Source organism: Gopherus flavomarginatus, chromosome 1 (genome assembly GCF_025201925.1).
Source record: "Gopherus flavomarginatus isolate rGopFla2 chromosome 1, rGopFla2.mat.asm, whole genome shotgun sequence".
Classification (NCBI taxonomy): domain Eukaryota; kingdom Metazoa; phylum Chordata; order Testudines; family Testudinidae; genus Gopherus; species Gopherus flavomarginatus.
Window position 1 is genome coordinate 2,488,804 of NC_066617.1, and position 19,118 is coordinate 2,507,921.

The 19,118-nt window shown below is 64.5% G+C and overlaps 1 protein-coding gene across 2 annotated transcripts in view; it reads right to left on the reverse strand.

The window, feature by feature from the left end:
• Positions 1-2,778: 2,778 nt before the first annotated feature.
• SND1 (staphylococcal nuclease and tudor domain containing 1) overlaps positions 2,779-19,118 on the reverse strand; it is a 576,429-nt gene continuing 560,089 nt past the window's right edge. For both annotated transcript variants that reach the window (XM_050952703.1, XM_050952694.1), the window contains 7 exons: positions 11,637-11,778; positions 9,364-9,487; positions 6,181-6,250; positions 5,311-5,424; positions 4,760-4,963; positions 3,364-3,408; positions 2,779-3,166 (listed from right to left, as the gene is read on the reverse strand). In XM_050952703.1, coding sequence (XP_050808660.1) covers positions 3,101-3,166; positions 3,364-3,408; positions 4,760-4,963; positions 5,311-5,424; positions 6,181-6,250; positions 9,364-9,487; positions 11,637-11,778 — 765 coding nt within the window. In that variant the 3' untranslated portion in view covers positions 2,779-3,100. The remainder of the gene's footprint in view (positions 3,167-3,363; positions 3,409-4,759; positions 4,964-5,310; positions 5,425-6,180; positions 6,251-9,363; positions 9,488-11,636; positions 11,779-19,118) is intronic.

A 19,118-nucleotide genomic window follows, 5' to 3' on the forward strand; every position in this document is an offset into this window, starting at 1 on the left:
AGTGTTACTTACTCCTTCTCATAACACAAGAACTAGGGGCCACCAAATGAAATTAATGGGCAACAGTTTAAAATGAACAAAAGGAAGTATTTCTTCACACAACACACAGTGAACCTGTGGAATCCTTGCCAGAGGATGTTGTAAAGGCAAAGACTATAACAGGGTTCAAAAAAGAACTAGCTAAATTCATGGAGAACAGGTCCATCAATGGCGATTAGCCAGCGTGGGCAGGGATGGTGTCCCTAGCCTCTGTCAGAAGCTGGGAATGGGCGACAGGGGATGGGTCACTTGATGATTCCCTGTTCTGTTCACTCCCTCTGGGGCACCTGGCATTGGCCACTGTCGGCAGACAGGACACTGGGCTGGATGGACCTTTGGTCTGACCCAGGACGGCTGTTCTGATGGTCGAGTCTATCACTATAAGGGAAGTTTTCTAATCCTGTCATCAGTCTCATGGCTCTTTGATGAACCCTCTCATTTATCACCATCCTTCTCGACTCGTGGACACAGGATCCGAGCAGCAGGCCCACCAGTGCCAAGTGTAGAAGTAAAATCACCTCTTTGCTCCTATCTGAGATGCCCGTTCATGCATCCCAGGATCACATCGGCCCTTTTGGCCACAGCCTGACGCTGGGAGCTCCGGTTCAGCTATCTACCATGCCCCCGCCAATCTTTTCCCGAGTCCCCTGTCCTGTAAGCGTGGCTGCAAGGGGAGTTCCCAGATGCACACACTGACGTTGGAACAGGCAGGTGCTTGTGCTCCCTGCACCAAGCAATGCAGATCGCACGCTAGCGGTGTGACGAACTAGGAATGTGCTTAATGTTTTCTCTGAGTACTGTATTGGTGCCTCAGTGTCCCCATGGCAGTTCTTAAGTATCTGGCAGAGCAAAGGGGCAGTGCACCTAAATGCCTGGCACTCTGTCTCCTAGCAACTGATGGCCTGGGCCCCTCCTCTGCAAAGGTGCCAGCTGAAGGTGTTGGAGACAAAGAGATCAGGTGACCTCCTGGCCCGGGAAAGGGGCTGAGCAGAGAGAAGTGGCTGGGAGGGGTTGTTAGTCTGGAGCTGGCTGAGGGCAGACCTGGGGGTCTGGCTCACTGCCCCCCAGAATGGACCTGGCAGAGGGGTCCGGTTCGCTGTATCTACAAGCTCTGTTTTAGACCCTGTTCCTGTCATCGAATAAACCTCTGTGTTACTGGCTGGCTGAGAGTCACGTCTGACTGCAAAGTGGGGGTGCAGGCCCCTGTGGCTTCCCCAGGACCCCACTGAGGCGGGCTCACTGTGGGAAGCGCACGGAGGGGCAGAGGATGCTGAATGCTCCAAGGAGAGACCCAGGAGGTGAAGCCGTGTGAGCTTCTTGCCCTGCAGACAGTCTGCTCCAAGGGAGAGGAGGCTCCCCAAAGTCCTGACTGGCTTGGTGGGGAGCAGTTCCAGAGCATCGCCCGGGGACTCCGTGACAAGCGGTGACCCGGCTCCTCACCAATCACCACTCCTCCCGTCGGTGTGTTGTCTGCCGACTTTACCAGTGATGAGTTGATGTTTTCTTCCAGCTCACTGATAAAATTGTTACTTAGCACAGGGCCAAGAACCAACCCTGTGGCCCCCCAGGCACACGCCTGCTTGCTGATGAGGATTCCCTAAGCTTTGCATCGTGAGACTGTCAGCCAGCACTTAACCTGGGCCAGGCTCCTTTATCAGTCTAGCTTCCTACTCAGACAGTTGTGCAGTAGCAAGTCAGACACTGCACCGGACTCACCATCTCTCCCCGGCAGCTACCGCCCGCGTGACCCCTCCAAAGAACACTGCCCAGGCTCTAGCCCCATAACCCCAGACTGATCTGCAGTCATTGCACCACCCTCCCGTGAGTCTCTATTCAGCGAGTCCCGTACCAGCCGCTCCGTTTCCGTGCCCGGGATCGGCAGGCCTGTAATTACCGGATCATAACTCATGGCAGGCTGGGAGGGCATGGGGGGTTGTGAGGCTTGAGGCCAGGTGATGGTGGGGGGGTGCCTCGCACTGGGGTGCAAAGCGGGGGACATAGGTGGGGTTAAGGCTCCTGTGTGGGATCAAGGCGCTCAGGGAGGTAGGGGGTCGGCGTTTCAGGGGAACACGGCAGGGGCTGGACTAGTTCCCTCGTCTGTCCCAGCCCACGATCTGTGACTAGTCCGAGGGGCAGCCCAGGGCTGCATCAGCCACAGGAGGCAGCAAAGGGCTCAGGCTTCCCCTTGGCTCTGTTTCCCGGCGTGTGGCACAGCCACCCCTGGGGTGGGCAAGTGAACCCTCCCCTCAGAGCAGCCACTGCCCCGAATGAGGCCACGCTCCTCCCCGCAGGGGCTCCCCGGGACAACTCCCCATCTAGCAAGTTGGATTGGGGGGACCCCACTGGACAGGGAGGGCCGGGGCACCCACTGAAGGGGGGATGGGTGCAGAGCCATGGTAGGAGAAATGGGGAGTCAGTCTTGGAGCCCTGCCCCACATCACAGCTGGGGTCTCCTCCGAGTCCACACAGGACCTGACCCCTCCACCTCCCCCCGAACTGGTGTAAACCTGGCATTTCCCAGCTCAGGGGCCTCTCTCCCCCGGACTCCTGGGTTCCAGCCCCAGCTGCTCACAGATGTGCTGTGCATCCTGCGGACGAGGCCGGCTGGGCTGCACCAGCAGAGCCTGGCTGGCAGGGGAGGGCCCAGCCCTCTGCTCTGGGCAGGGGTGGGGAACCAGCAATGGGCCCCCGGATCCTCCCCACGCCGGCAGGCCCTGGCCGCAAGGAGACAGCACAGAGCAGCACTCGACTACTTTATTGGGCCTCTGAAGCTTTAAATACAGGCCAGAGCCAGCTCCACGCGGGACAGCGGCAAGAGCAGATCCCCCACCGGTCCGACTGGGGCGGGGGGGCCAAGAGCCGCCTGCTCCCCTTTCCCCCTGGGGCACAGGGCCACCCCCAGCGGCTCGCTGCCCGGGTCGCGGAGCTGAGGCGAAGGGGGACAGTGCGGGCCCAGAGCGGTGCCCTGGCCCTGTGGTGACGCAGCGGCTGGGGGCTCGGGGAGGAGACGAACACAGACGGCGGCATGGTGGCTGGGAGGGGCCGGAGCCCAGGGCCTCCCCTAGCGGCTGTAGCCGAATTCATCCGCATCGTCTGCCCGGAAGTCGCCGTAACGCCACAGGTTCAGCTGCAGGGGAGAAGGGCCGAGGTGAGAGCCATGGTGGGGTCTCCTGCTCCCCTCCGCCCTGCCCCACAGCCCCCTGCCACGCAGTTCCCCACCCCCACTCCTCCCCAAACCTGACACCACTCCCATCCAGCACCAGCCCCACTCCAGCTCCCCTGGGGCTGGGGGACCGGCTGCCGTGGGGCCCGAGCTGGACTCACCCGGTTGGTCTTGGCCAGCTCCTGCGCGTTCAGGTACTCGGTGATCTGCACGAGACAAAGGCCGTCATGGGGGATGGGGATGTGTCCCCAATCGCCGCTGGGCCCCCCCCCCCGAGCCATGTCCCCCATCGCCCATTGGGCCTGCTCCCCGCCCCCACGAGCCATGTCCCCAATCGCCCGCTGGGTCAGGTCACATGACACAGAGCATGGGGGGCCTGAGCCAGACAATTCCTGTCGCCCCCCAGGTGAGCATGTGTGTGTGGGGGGGGCCAGGTTTCCCAGCTCTTTATGGCCAAGGAGCTGACAATGCCCCAGGCCCGTCTGTTCCGGTACCACCAGCCCCCCTACCCCCACCAGCGACCTGGCGTGCAGGGTGCGCTGTGCACCGGATGCCATTTTGAGAACAAACCGGGGTCCCTCTGAAGCTGCCCTGGCTCTAGGGACAGACCCGCACATAACCCAGCGTGGAGCCCAGGGGCCTGAGGGCCCTGCTTTGGGAACCCACTGGCTGAGGGCACCTTTTCACTGTAGGCTCAAAGCGCTTGGCAAAGGGGGGGGGTCATGCTACAGATGGAGAAACTGAGGCACAGAGCAGGGCTGGGACCATTCCAAGGCCACAAAGGGTGGGGCTAGAATGCAGGAGTGCTGAATCCCAGTCCGTCTGCTCCAGCCACTAGTCCTCACTGCCCACCAAGAGCCAGGAATGGTCCGGTCCGGGCTTCCTCATTTATGCCCTGGACAAGAAGCGACGGGTTATTCTGCAGCAAGGCAGGTTTGGGTCAGATGTCAGGAGCGCCCCATATGCTCCGGGAGTGAGGCTGGCCCAGGTCCCTGGGTGCTGCACCTCTCGGGGGCCCTGCTGGCCACCCACTGCCAGGGCAGTGACTGCAGCCTGGCACGCACTGGGCTCTGTGTCAGGGCACAGGCCAAGGGGGCTGCAGTAGGGTGGGGTCCATCCCCCGGCCAGGGTGCAGAGACGGCGCCGCTAGCCAAGCTGCCGGGGAATCAAACAGCTCCACGGGACCCAGAGCATCGATCTGTGAGCCCTGGGCACGAGCAAGAGCCACCTCAGTGCCCCTGCACGCCCCGCCCCCTAGGCACAGAGCACACGGGACGGCCTCCCTCCAACCCACAGTGATGCCAGCCTGGGGCAAAGGGGGGCAGGCAGCGTGACTCCCACGAACCCGGCACTGGCACTCACCAGGGCTGGGCATACCCAGGCCCTTGGCACCCGTTCCTCCACACCCCCTGCGCCCTCCCCAGTCCCCACCTCAGCAGCTACACCCCATGTACCCCCAGCCCCTGCACACCCCCCCCAATCAGGCCAGAGCCACAGGCCAAGCCCATGGACCCCTCTCCACCCTGCTCCCACTCCGCAGTGGAGGGGCTCACGTACCACTTTCTGGAACTGCTTCTCCTTCCGCGCCTCCACCATGACCAGCCCCTCCTTGACCAGCCCCAGCCCCACGTCGCCCTTGGAGTCGGCAAACTGCAGGGTGACGTGGGGGCAGCTGGGCCCGAGGTGCTCCACGTTCAGCAGGCACTGGGTGTTCTGGATGTCCCGCACCACGCTGTCCACCGCGTCAGCGCGGGCATCGTCCTGGGGGGGGCCGGGAAAGAGAGAGAGACCGTTGCCATGGGGCTGGGCGTGGGCGATGAGTGATCAGAGCCGTGCGGGGAGCTGGCCCTGAGCTGAGAGCACAGAGGCAGCATGGAGCGTGTCCAGGGCGGGTGCAAAGCCGGACAGAGAAGGGAAGGGACGGATGGACAGAGATGGACACATAGAGAGAACAGCTGACACGATCGGTCTCTCCCTGGAGTCGGGAAGAGATGTATTTTGCCAGTTGTGGGCAGTGGGACGCTGGGCAGGCTGGGTCCAGGCCCTGCCCCTATGGGGAGCCCCCATCCTATGGGGTGCCCTGCCCCTGCCCCGCCTCCCTTACTTACATCCTGTGGCACCTGGATAAAGGCAAACTTGTACTCGATGGCCTGGGCGGGCAGGATACGGGTGCTGAAGGCAGGCGGCAGGGTGCCCAGGCGCGTGGAGGGCAGGGTCTCCTTCTGCAGAGAGCAAACGGACAGCGAGTCAGGGGGCCCCATGGGGCGGCAGAGCTCTGGCATGGTGGGCAAGCTCTCCCACTGCTGTCATGGCAGGGCCAAAGGCGCTCATCCTCCATGTGAACCGCACCCGTGGAGCATGCCAGGCACCCGGGCGTGGTAGTCAGGGAAACAGTCACGCCAAGCCTGCCCCGGGCGATACAGCAGGGTGGGGGCAGGGAGACCAGTGCTGCTTAGCCCATCGCCTGCGGATCTCAGCGCTGGGGGGCCAGGTGGATGGGCAGGTTGCTGACCATCTGCGCTGGAACCATGTGATTCCCGCGCCCACATTCCCTTCTCAGTCCTTCCGCCAGGGCCTGGCCCTTCCTCAGCACGCTGCTGATAGCCAGCCCCCGACCCAAACCACCCCATAGCCCTCCAGTGGTTGCTGGGGAGGGAGAGCCGCCGGGCCCAGGCACTGGGTGGCAGATTGCCCCATGGCCCCCCGGCCCGGACACAGCTGCCAGGAGCAGGACTCAGCCTGGCCATCGCATAATGAACCCAGGAGCTGACAACAGGTTGGGGCAGGGAAGCCAAACTTCGGCGCCCCCCGGCTGGGGCTGCATGGGCCATGATGGGGCCTCCTGGGCACAGCTCTGCCCCTGCGGATCTCAAAGCGCCCAGGTCTGGCCATGCTGAAGGCAAGCGGCCCTGCCACTGGCTCTGCTTAGCCGGGCTGGCTGGGGTGGTGAATGTGCCCATGGCTGCCCAGGAACTCACGTTGCCGTAGTCGATGTAGAAGATGTGCACCCTGGCTGACGACTCCACCTTCTCCACGCGGGCCCGGTACCTGGCAGGCAGGGAACACGGGTGAGAACTAGCCCCCCTCAACAGACAGGAGCAAGTGGATGGGACCGAGAGACCGACTGGGGGACAGACCCCCCCACGGGCTCTGGAGGTTCAGCCTGAACCCCGGCCCTGCTCAGATCCCCCAGCACAGCCCCTCCCCTGCTGTCCCTGCCCCCGTCCGGGCTCCAGGCCCAGATGAGCAGCCAGCCAAGCCGCCGAGAGGGGAGGACCAGATTAATGGGACCCTGGAGCACAAAGCATCACCACTAATGAGCAGATTGATGTGCGCGGCTTAAACTAACACGCTTGCCACGGCGGTAATTAGCTGGCAGATCCAGCTGGGGCTTCGCACTGACAGACGTCCGTGGTGACTCCCGCCCTGGGACAGGCTGTGACGAAGTGGGGGCGATTCTTGGTTTTTCTGTGTTTTCCGCGGTTTGCATGCACAGGGGGTGGGACTCAGTGTCCCGGGTGTTACTGGTTTAAAGAGGGGAGGGGAGAGGGAGTTTGTTGGTACAGAGGACCGGAGAGGGAACTTGGGACCCCGGCCGATGGCCTGGAAGATGGAGACCCCGGTGACTGGTGACCTGGAGACCCAGCTCAGGAGTCACAGCCGGTTCTGGCCAGTGGGAGGACAATGGGCTGCGGGGAGAGGATCCCGGTGACCTGACCAGCTGGTTCCAGCCAGAGGGGCCAGGGGAGGCTGACAGGAGACAAGACTCAGGCCTTCCTGTTTATGATCCTTTTTACCTGGAGAGAAGACAAAGGACAGAGGGGGCTGGGGGCCGGGGATATCAGCTGCCCAGCTGGGAAGCAGGGGGGCTTGGGGCTGGCGAGGGGAAGCAGGCAGAGCCCACCTGGCTGCAGGGGGACTGGGATGTGCTGGGCTGAGAGAGGCCAGGCCTGAAGCCCTGAGAGTTTCCTGTGCTGGGGTCAACTCTCAATAAACCCTCCTGTTTTATGCTGGCTGAGAGTCACTCTGGTCTAGAGAACAGGGGGAGGGGGGGGGATCAACCCCTTTGGGGGTGAGGAGGCCGGGGGGGTCCAGAGCGTGTGGAATCCCTGAGGGGGCCCACAGCGAGAGAAGGCTCAGAGGGGTGCGGTCAGGAGGTGGAGGGGCCTGACCCCGAGAGAGAGTGGACCCCCGAGAAGGGCTGTCGCACTGAAAGGGGCACCCCCCACGGACCCGTGAGTGGGCACGATCTGTGAGTCCGTGACACAGGCATCTCTGCTTTGCCCTATTGCTGCTCCCCCCCGAGGCAGTGGGAGAACCGAGAGCCTGGCAGTTACCGACTGTGCTGGGCCTGGTGTGGCCTGCGTGGCTCTCCACACGGAGCCCCCCGGGAGAGATCCGCACCCCAGTGCAGGCCACCAGCCCAGCAGCCGATTCCAGGGGGGCAGGCGCAGAGCCCCTGGCCGAGTGCCCCCTCCTCACCAGGCAGAGGGAACCCCCACTGGCCTTCCCTGGGGGTGAGAGCGGAGAGCAGCCCCTGCCCAGACCCCAGCTTTGCCCAGCACCGGGCGATGCCCGCCAGAGGGGGTAGCAGGAGCCAGTGCAGACAGAACGGGGGTCTGGCCCTTGCTAGGAGTGGCAGCGTAAGGCAGACTGGAGCAGAGATGCTGCTGCTGGGGGTTCGGACCAAGGCACAGCTGAGGGCCGCCCCGCCCTGTGCTCTGATGCACCGTGGGGGTGGGGGGAGGCGCGCTGGCTGGGACCCGCAGTGCCCAGCTGTGAACACAGCTGTGCCACAGCAACAGCAACATCAACCCCACTCACAGCTGCCAAGGCGCTGGCACCCCCCATTCCCGCAGCGGCCTCGCACAGCCGGGGGGTGTTTCCCATCTGTCTGTTCCCCCCGGCAGTGGGACCGGGGATCGGGGGGTGGGAGCAGCCTAGCAGCCAGGGGGCTTCTCCCTGAAGCACGGAGGAGAGTCCCATCACCAGCGAGGTCTGAGGTTGTGCTACCCCGGGGCAGGGCAGTGTCTGGAGGCGCCACTCAGGGCCAGGTCCCTTCCCAGCCACGGCAACCAGCCCGGCCCCAGGGCTGGAGCTGGCACCATTCGTGGGGGGCAGAGGTGTATGTGCAGAGTCCTGCTCATCTCAGTGATGTGGGCCCCGGGCCGGCTCTGCTGGGCACGGCTGGCTGCAGCGTGGGCCCTGGGTCGGCTCTGCTGGGCACAGCCGGCTGCGGCGTGGGGCATGGCTGGCTCTGCTGGCCCTGGGCCGGCTCTGTTGGGCATGGCCGGCTGTGGCGTGGGGCATGGCTGGCTGTGGCATGGGCCCTGGGCTGGCTCTGCTGGGCATGGCCGGCTGCGACGTGGGGCATGGCTGGCTGCGGCATGGGCCCTGGGCTGGCTCTGCTGGGCACAGCTGGCTGCGACATTGGCCCTGGGCTGGCTCTGCTGGGCATGGCCGGCTGCGGCATGGGGCATGGCTGTCTGTGGTGTGGGCCCCGGGCCGGCTCTGCTGGACACGGCCGGCTGCGGTGTGGGGCATGGCTGGCTGCGGTGTGGGCCCTGGGCCGGCTCTGCTGGCCCCGGCTGGCTCTGCTGGCCCCGGGCCGGCTCTGCTGGGCACGGCTGTCTGTGGCGTGGGGCACGGTAGGCTGCGGTGTGGACCCCGGGCCAGCTGCTTGCTATGACCTGGTTTCTGCTGTCTCGAGGTCTGCCCTCCCTACTCAGAGAGGTGCGACCCCCACCACAGGCATTTCTGGCACCAGCCCAGTTCTACCCTCCACCTGGCTCCTGCCTGTCAGCGATCCCTCTGCTGGGCCTGGGGCCAGTGATTCCCGAACCCTCCCATCCTGCCCTGGGAGGCTGCGGGGTGAACAGACACGGCTGGCTCAGCTCCCGCAGCTGAGCTGGGATGGGGACAGCCCTCCCCCCGTGCTCCCCTCATATTACTGCACTGAGCCAGCACCCCCCCGTCACTGAGAGCCCTCCCCTGGCTCCTGGGGCACTATTCTCAGACAGGGCATTCAGCAGGAGCTGGTGTACCCAGTGCATGCCCCGTGGCGCTGCAGCCAGAGCCCTGCCCCCACGTCCTTGGGGAGAGCACACCCCTCAGCTGGCCACGTGGCTCCGTGCCCGGCCTGGGACCGCTCTGCGGCTCACCATTCCCCATCCACAAACTTGGCGATGCAGTAGTCCCCGCGGCGCGGCATGTAGGACCCTTCCACGGGCGGGTGGCTGGCAATCTCGCTCCTCATGTTCTCCATCAGCTTCTCCAGCTGGGTCCCTGCAGGGGGAGAGACCCGGTCAGGCAGAGGGCAGCCCAAGGGCCATCCACACAGCCCCTCACAGGCGGCTGCTCCCCAGCTGTGGCCGCAGCGGTGCCGGCTGCCTGGGCGCTGAGCGCAGAGCGCGTGGCCTGGCGTCACTCCCGGTAACCCCGCCCCCGTCGCCTAGCACTGATACCCCTCCGCCCGTCACAGGGCCAGAACCTCCCGTCTGATGCATGACACAGGCATGGCGCTGCCCGGAATGACTCCGTCTGATCCAGAGCAGAGCGGTCAGAAAACCGGCACCCTTCACTTCCAAAGAATCCTGAGCCCCGGTATATTATTCCACTGATTGATTACCCTCCCAGCTCACCGCAGCCCGAACTGTCTCGCTCCAGCTTCCCACCATGGGATCATGTTGGAGCTCCCTCTGCGAGGCCGCCGAGCCCTGAGGAGGTGCTGCCCGACCGGGAGCAGGTCACCCCTTCGCCACTTCTCTGCGGCGCAGAACAGCCTGAGCTCGCCCAGTCTCACTTGCAGGCAGGTTTCGAAGCCTTTAACCCGGCGCTCCCCAAGCTTTCCACGGTCACGCCCCACTTTACCCCTGCCCTCTCGGGAGCCAGGGGTGGGGCTGCAGCTCGAGGGGGGCGCAGACGGAGGTAAGGGGGCCAAGGTGTGGCTGCAGCTCAGGAGGGGGCGCAGATGGAGGTAAGGGGGCCAAGGTGGGGCTGCAGCTCGAGGGGGAGGGCAGATGGAGGTAAGGGGGCCAAGGTGGGTCTGCAACTGGGGGTGGGTCTGGGGTCAGGAATAGAGCTAGGGTCGGTCTGGGGGCACCAGGAGCAGAGCTGCAGCTGGGGGCAGGGCTGGGGTCAGGCCACTGTTGGGGGCCACGATCGGGGGCCAAGGCTTGGCTGGGGGTGGAGCAGGGCAGGGTGGCACTCTCCCCCCACCACGTTCCTCTGTGCCCCCTGCCGGGGTGCACCCCCCAGTTTGGGGCTCTCTGCTTTAAGAATCTCCTGGCTCTTTGCTGCCCCTTTACTCTCTGGCACTGGGTTGTAAGTGCCTGCGGTGTAGCTGAGTCCACCCCGGGCACGGACGGACTCTCTGGGGACCCAGTTCGCTGTGCTACACCAAGAACCTGGGCACAGCAAGGTCCCGGTGGGATCAGACGGCTCCTGGCAGGGCCAGAGCTTCCCCCTCCAGAACAGGAGCCACAGCACAGGGGACAAAGCTCATTCGAATTAAAACTATCGCCCCTTCTCTCCCAAACAACTTCTCTGGTTCTGTCCCTCCTGCACGGCTGGATGGCGCAGGATCTGTGCCAAGGTCCCCCCCAGCCCTGCTCACAATTCAGCCTGGCAGCTCCTTACCTGGATCTGCCCCGGTGACTTCCCCAAGGCCCCACCAATCCCCACACATCCTATTACGGCCCTGCGTGTGGAGGGCTGCAGAGCACTGGGCATGTAGCTGACCAGGGCAGTGGGTGCTGGGGGGCATTACAAGCCCCCCAGCGACTTGGCAGACTCAACAGCAACAGATGAATTGTTTGTTCAACCACAGATTAACCCTCTGGAAGGGATCCACAGCATCCCAGTGCCTCTGCCCGGGCACCTCCCTCTCCGGGCGGGTCAGTGAGCCAGGCTCACAGGGTGCGAGGGCATCTCCCCATGGCGATGTGCTTTGGGCAGCTGTGCGCTGGGAATTCCCGTCTCCCCTGGGAAATGCTGACATGGGGGTGGCGGGGGGCAGTGGTTAGCGCAGGAGACAACTGAGAACTCGGACTCCTGGGTTCTGGTTCCTGGCTCTGAGGAGGGACATGGGGTCTAGTGGTTACAACAGGGAAGTCTGGAGTCAGGACTCCTGGGTTCTGTTCCCAGCTGTGCCAGTGGACGAGTGCACCTCTCGCAGGCCACATGGCCTCACCCAGCCCAGTCGGGCAGGGAGCAGTGGAGATGCCGAGGGGGACGGCCCTGAGTGACTCGGCTCTGATTCCTCATGGCTGGTTCCTGAGCTCGGTGCTCCCAGCCCGATGGGAGCAGCTCCCCACAGGCCCCTGAGGAAGGAGACGGGAGCAGGGGCAATCCTGCCCCACTGGGGAATGGGTCCCCCCCACTCCCAGCCTTGTCCCATCCCACCGCGGTTACACAATGCCCCCCCCACACCTACCTGTCTCCACGTCCTGCACGTAGAAGTGCAGCTCGTCGGTGATCTCCGTCACGAAGACAGGCTTGTAGCTGGTGGTTCGCTCCTTCTCCTCCAGCACTGGCATCACCTCCTCCACCGGCACCTCCTCACACTGGGACCACACCTGCCGGGGAGAGGAGACCGGGGCTGAGAGACGGAGCAGGCGAGGGGCACTGAAATGGGATCAGAGCGCCAACCCGTCGTTCTCCATGGGACCCCCGCCCCCGGCCCAGCACTGACCCGGTGCACCGGGGAGCCCAGGACTGGCACAGCAGGGGGTGGTGTGGGTGGGAACTGAGGGGCATTGACCGAGCTCTGTGCCTGGGCAGCTCAGGGCTGGGATGGCAGAGGGGTGCTGTGGGTTGGGATTAAAGGACACTGGCAGAGCTGGGGGGCAGGGGGGAACCCAGGGGACTGTGGGTCTGGATAGAGGAGAATTGATGGGTAGAGAGCCAGGGGGTGCAGGGGCATTGGCAAGCTGGGTGTGGGGAGCCTACTGCTGGCTGGGGCCCAGGGCTGGGAGGTCCCTTTAGCGCCAAGCCTCGGAGCCTGGCATCTCCCATCTCACCGCCCTTCAGCTCTCTGCATGCTGGGTGCAGGGAGGGAGGGGGCTCCGTATACCCCCCCCTCCTGTCGCGGGAATGCCAGCTGGAGTCCCCTGGGGCTCCCCACCCAGCTAAGCAATGGCCCTGCCTGGGACCCCACTGTGTTCTAGGTGGGGAAACTGAGGGGTGGGGAGAGTGAAGGGCCCTGTCCATAGGCACAAAGCGATGCTGCGGCAGCACCAGGAACTGAACCCAGGAGTCCCGACTCCCAGCACTCTCGTCTAACCACTAGCCCTCATTGGCCTCCTGGAGAACCGGCGCAGGGAAGGGAGCCAGCCACAACGAATGGTGCAGCAGGCGGCTGGAGCCCTGTGCAGTGCTGGGGCGAGCTGATGCGACTCCCTCCTCATCCTGCCGGCACTAGGGGCGGGTTCATTCCCAGCAGGGCAGGGCCCAGATACTGGGAGATGCAGCCCTGCCTGCTACGGACTCAGCCACCCCGGCAGCGCGGCAGGCTGGGATCCCCTCTTATATCTGGCACTGGATTTTCCCAGAGCCGATGGGCCCACCCTGCAGCCCGCCAGGTGCCAAGGCCTTTCATGCTGCAGCCCCACGTGTGGACAGCACCACTCGTCTCTTAATCCAATGCCAACACACTCCCCACAAAGGATCGGGGCCACCCCTGGCCAGGGGCCAACCAGACCGGCTTGATGCTGGTGCATGCTCGGGACCGCACAGGAACCAGCAGCCCAGTTACACGCTGCAGCTCGGGGGGCTCAGGGCCAGCCGGGGGGCTCAGGGGAAGGGGTGAGGGGGAGTGGTGGCTCAGAGGGGAGGACTCCTGGCACCGGTGTGCTATTAACCATCCAAAGCTCCCTCCCTCTGGGCCAGACTCTGCTGTGGCTTCACCACCTGTCTCCGGGTGACTCTGGATTCACACCAGGCACAGCAGCCTGTGGCCCGGAGCTGCTGGGAGGGGGAAGGCCCTGGGCTAGCACGGACCAGATGTGCAGGGTGCAGCACGGGCACCAGGGCATGGCCAGGTGGCTGGGAAATGCCGGAATGGCAGTACCACTCTACCAGCCCAGGTTTGAGCTGAAGCAGCTCAGTGCCCTGCGAGTGGCTGCAGCAGTGCCCAGCCCATGCCCACGCCCTTGGAAGGACGCAGCTGCTGAGCGGTGACCTCTCTTCACCCCGCCTGGCACTCCCCGAGCAGCGCCAGCACCCTGGCGTTCAGGATGGCAGGAGCAGGCCGGGACGCTGATTGGACGTGACAGCGTGTCACGTCTAATCCAGTCGCTCAGAGGCTGAACAAGCAGCGGGGTCTGTCACAGGCGGCCAGCGACACAGGCCAGCCGACGGTGCGGGTGCAGCAGAACGCACACACACCTGCTGCCACGGGGAGCAGAAACCCCCCACGCTCATCTACGCGGCAGACAGGGTCGGAGCTGAGACGAGGGAGCAGACCCCAGCCGCCCTCGGGAACAGCCGAGGCTGGCTCCTGGCAGACAGCGGGTGTCTCTCCCCGCCCTGGACAGGGAGGCAGCCCCTGCCAGAGGGGGCACCCACAGCCGCGTTACCGGCACGGCCGAGTTGGAGGGAGCTGCCCTGGCTCGCGGCAGTGAGGACGAAGGATCGGATCAGAACCAGCCTGAGTAACGGGAATGGATCAACCGGACACATCGACTGCCCTACCTGGCCAGCCCAGACAGCTCCCCACAGGCTGCTACGTGCCTTGGACATCAGAGACCAGGCTCTGGGCAAAGCAAGCAGCCCAGCGAGCGAGCTGCACCCTAGGGTGCCACCTGGGGTCAGGGAAAGGGCACAGCTGGTGCAGCCCCCCTCAGACACCGGCGCTGGGGCAGGGGAGCAGCCAGGCAGACGAGGTGTCTGCTTCGGACCGGGACCTGCTCTGCAGAGCGCGGCCCCCCCTTGACAGGGGCTGTTTGAAGCCACCAAAGTGCTGCCCTCAGACAGGGAGATGCTCGTACCTGGGCACACAGCCACCTCTGAGAACGGGGCCTGGAGTGACCTACCCACTGCCTCTCGCTGAGTCAGCCGCGGCACGAGGAACTCTCCCCCTCCACCCAGCACCAGCAGGAGCCTCCCCCCGCAAGCCACCGCAGGGCCCCTGTGCACTGACACCACGGGGAGACACCGCTGGGCACAGGCAGGACGGTTCCCTAGGCTGAGTTCTCATGGGCTCCCGGTGCCCTGGGCTGAGCACTTCCCTTCACTCGGCTCCTTCCAGCCCCCTGGGTCAGCGTCCCCCACCACCGGCAGGGCTCCTGGCACCCCCAGACCACGGGGCGGCCATGCAGAGCTCACCCCGGCTCACAGACCGAGGCAGCCATCATCCTGGGGGGAACTGACAGTGGGGCGCCCAGCCAGGCCTTGTGTCCATGGCACCTGAACCAAAGGCTGGCCTGCGGGAGAGCCCTGGGACCCAGCCCAGGCCTGGGCCCGGGCCCACTGCCTGGCAGCCACGCGTGCCTGGGACCGTGGGGCAGCAGGCAAGGGGGGTGCAGCCGAGCGGGCTGGAGCCAGCACCTCCAGCACTACTGCCTGTTCTGCCACCAGCCGTCTCGTGTCAGCCCGAGCAGCCCCTGGGTTGTGAAGGGCTCCAGGATCCAGGCTGGAGGAGCAACGTGATCACTGCTTGTTAGATACCGAGGTGACAGGTGGGCACCTCCCAGGACAGAGAAGGGGGCGTGGGCATCTGGGCAAGTGGCCCCCATGACAACCGAGTGCTGTGGGCTGCCGGAGCTACGGCCCCTGGGGTCCCACACCTGCTGCTGGCACCGCGGCTGCTCAGGCCTGACTGCACGGGTAGCAGGGGACCCCAAATCCATTCACCCACCCAGTACCGGGCTCTGGCTGGGGGAGGAGCCCATCCGCCATTTCCCAAGGCTGGAGCTATGCTGCCCCAGCCCTGAGACCCTGCCCGCGGGGCACCGAGCCAGGGCTGCCCGGGGGGTACAGAGCCAGGGGGCAGCTCACGGGGTACAGAGCCAGGGGGCTGCCCAGGGGACACAGAGCCAGGGCTTTGCCCAGGCTGCTCCCAGGGTCAGTGGCACACCCTGGGATAGAACCCAGGAGTCCTGGTGCCTGCTCTGAGTACTGTCTCAGGAACACAAACCTGCCGGCGTCGGCAGGGGTAGCCCGAGAGGCGGCCGAACAGCAGCTGCGTGTGGCTGAGCGAGGCAGCTCAGTGTCAGGGGGCCTGGCCAGCCTGTCCCTGCTGGCAAGGCCCCAGGGTGGAGGGTTCACTACAAACACTGTCTGCCCCATATCAGAGCCCAGGGTCCCTGAGCTCAGCACAGGGCTGTATTAGCCGGGGTGGGCAGGCCTTCCGCTGGTGTCCGCTGGCAACGCTCCACCAGCTGCGGATCTGGCCCAGACCATTTGGGGATTTCATTTACCTGCTGCCTGTGCCGGGGCGGGTGGGACCGGGACTGCCCCTGAAGGCGGCTCTCCTCCCAGGGACAGCGCAGAGAGACACAGGATGCCCGCCCCAGGCTGACACTGATCTCCATGGGCGCTGGCTAGACTCTGCTCTGCCACGCTTGGGCACTGCACCTCGGCCACTCCAGGTCTGGATCCTTGCCAGCCTGTAACCCAGCAGAGGCCCCCGAGCCGGGCAGCTTTGGGACCACTGCGTGGTCAGCTGGGTGCTCTCTGCCTGCCTGTCGGCTTGGGAACTCCTTCGACTGCCCCTGCGGCCGGGGTGAGCCCTGGGTCGGGGCTGCGGCGAGCGGAGGGTGGCAGGGAACAGGAGAGCTCTCTAGGATCATCCAGTCTGGGGGCCAGCACAGGGCTGCTCTCCGCAGTGCATGCTCCCGCCCTTTGCTCTGTTACAAAGCATCCCAAGCCATGAGGCTTCCCAGTCGCTGGGGAGATGATGTCCCAGGCCGGTGCGACTCTCTGCCAGGGGCTTTGCTGGTATCCAGCCTAAATTGACCCTGTCTCCGCTCTGGCCTCGCGCGCTTTTTGCAAATCACAGCGGCTGTGAGTCACCAGTGGTACGTTTAGCCAGGTGACACTGGCGTGTGCTGCCCAGTGCTGCCAGCCCAGAGAGGCCAGGGCTCTGCCCGCAGCAAGCTCCCAGGCAAGGGGGCAGAGACTGAGCAGGGGAGTGGCTCACTCGGCCAGGTACGGGTCAGTGTCTCTCCGCCTGCCCCAGCCAGGGCTGCGGGAGTCTGGAGCCAGGGTGCAGGCAGTGCGCCCAGCTAGGAGGGGTGCAGAGGTGGCTGCAGGGACCCCACGAAGGGAGAGGCAGCACAGGGCACACACAGCCCCATGGAGAAGCTCGGCCAGGGGAGAAGAGAAGCAGCAGACAATGACAACGGGGCAGGGACACTGCGCGACCTCCCAGCTCACGTAAGATCTGCCAGCCTCTCCAGGGGGCCAGGAACCAGGACAACGCTGGGGGTCAGGGGGGCGCTCAGGAGGCAGCAGCCTCTGCTCCCCCAGCTGGGCTAGGGAGTGCTGGCACTCTGGGTCACCCATGCCAGCCCCAGTGCTGGGGGTCACTTGATGGCAAGCTCAGCTCTCACAGATATGGGGGGGACTGAGGGGGGCTTAAGCGCACTGGTCCCTGCTTATCAGAGTGCGCACGCTTTCACGTGACCTCCCCCAGCTGCTGAATCAGCCCTGGATGTAATTAATGGAAGAATTAAGTGGCCTGCTGGCTGGAGCCTCAGGGGCCCTGCACGCCGCTCACGAAGCGCTCCCAACAGACCACATTCAATTAAGCCGGGAAGATGGCTAGCTGGCTCCGCGCACCACAGGGGCTTCCTTCAAATGTCGGAGGCTCGCTACGCAGGCCGGGCGTTCTGTAGAGGAGTCGATTCAGAGGGGTTGAAGCTACGTTCGTCCATGTCACTTCCCTCTTCCCCATAGCACCTGCAGCGCTGGCTGCTGGCGTCCCGCTGTCACAAGGCAGGCACTTGGGGATCCAAGCGAGACATGGGATGTTCCTCTCCCCATTCTCAGAACGCCCCCCACCTGGATCTGTGCCGCCAGTGCCTCCCGGCTGGGGCCAATGCGCTGGCAGCTGACGCAGCCCCGTGCATGGGCGCTGGCGGGACGAGGTGGATTGCTCCACACCTGGCAGACTGAGGTGCTGCGCTGTGAGTGGCCTGTGTGTTCCTGGCTGGGGAGAACGTGTGTATTCAGCCTGTCTGCCCGGGCGGCCTCCGAGCCGGCCTGCTCTGTCTGCGGCATGGGCAGCGCCTCGGCAGAGCGGCGGCGAGTGGACGGTGTCCAAAGGCAGTAGCTGGAGGTAGTGCAGCTCCTGTTGGCTTATAAACATTCACTCCGTCTCCGGATGAGCCGCTGCCCGCGTGGTGGGGTCATGAAACCCCGTCGCTGGCTCCCAGCGGTAGCTGGCAAGTGACAAGGTTAGTTTAGGCCAAACTCCACGGAATTCATTGACCCCCATCAGCCTGCAGCATAGGCCAGGTGGGACCCTACGGAGGCCTGACGCCGGACTAGATGGGCAGAGGAGGTGGGGACTCAAGGTGACCTACTTTAAGGGTTAGGGCTGTTTGGAAGATCCCTGTGATTCACATCTCACAGCTGCCGGTCCCCCTGTCCCCTAACACGCCCCTCCCTGCTTATGAATTAAACCAACCTAGACTCCCTTGGCCAGGCGCTCTGCCCTCTTGGGCTCCCCCTCCAGCTTTGTTCCAGCCACTGTCTCCCACCTTCACCTGCCACGATGGCGGATGGTATTTAAAACTTCAAGCCACGCAGCCCTGTTCACTGGAACACCAGCCAACCCCAGCAAGACACTGCACCCAGCTGGGCTGCTTTCGCTCTGGATGTCCTTGTTACTCAGCGTCCAAATGCTCCTTGAGCCAGCTAGGCTCCCAGCCTCCTGACATCCTGCAGCAGTGAGTTCCATAGGCGAACTCGGCCCCATGCGGAGGCGGCTTTCCTAGCCTCAGTGCCGCTGTCCTTTCCTCTCCAGGCCCCCTTGCTCTCCTATGACAAGACGCAGTGGCTGGGAATCCCTGATCTCACCCATCCCAGGCAGCATTTCCTGCCTCTGTGCGCATCCCTGGAGAGCCGAGAGGCGTACGGCAGGCCCGAGTCATCTGGCTAAGCCCAGGCTGCGGGGCTCCCGGGAGGGCAGCACAGGGACTCCTGACAGCACTGGTGCGTTAATGTGTTTTACTGGGTTGATTTTCCCCACTCGTTGCCTCTGACACAAATTCAGAGGGATGGGGCCTGTCAGGCAGGTAGCAGCCAGACGACAGGGCAATCAAACAATTAACTGGCGAATAAACCCTGCTTTAATTGTTGGGTTAATGACTGGCTTGTGCTGCTCTCACGCTGGGCCGTGACAGGTGGCTCGCGCAGGCTGCTATGCCGGAAACCTCTGACCTGGCGGGCTCCCCGGCGCTCGGGGGGGAGACGGGCTTTGGGCACGAGCTGTACCAAACAGCAGCGATGCTCCGGAGCGCAGCCAGGGCAGGCTGCAGCCTCGCCGTGCAGTGACACACACACACACACACACACACACACACACACACCCGCACCTCGCCTGGGAAGCGCATTTCCCTGCACAAGTTGGGCATGCGCAGAGCATCACGGCCCTGCCTGGCCTCCTGCCAGGACACGGGGGTTCAGCTCCCCCTCTGCAAGCTGATGGGCTGGCCAAGGGCCAAACCCACATGTTCTTCCACCTGCCCCATGGTGCTTATAGCACCCGACCCCACGTATCCAAACTCGGGGGGCTCCAAGCAATTGCTGCCCCACAGATGCACGTTTCAGAGCTACCCGACAGCCTATGTGGGGCTGCATGGGGCTCAGGGGGCAGCAGTCCCCCTCCTCCGCTGGGACGGCTCTGCTAGGGCAGGGGGCACAGCAGCAGAGAGCACCTGCTGGGATCCCGGCCTGCAGCACAGACGCC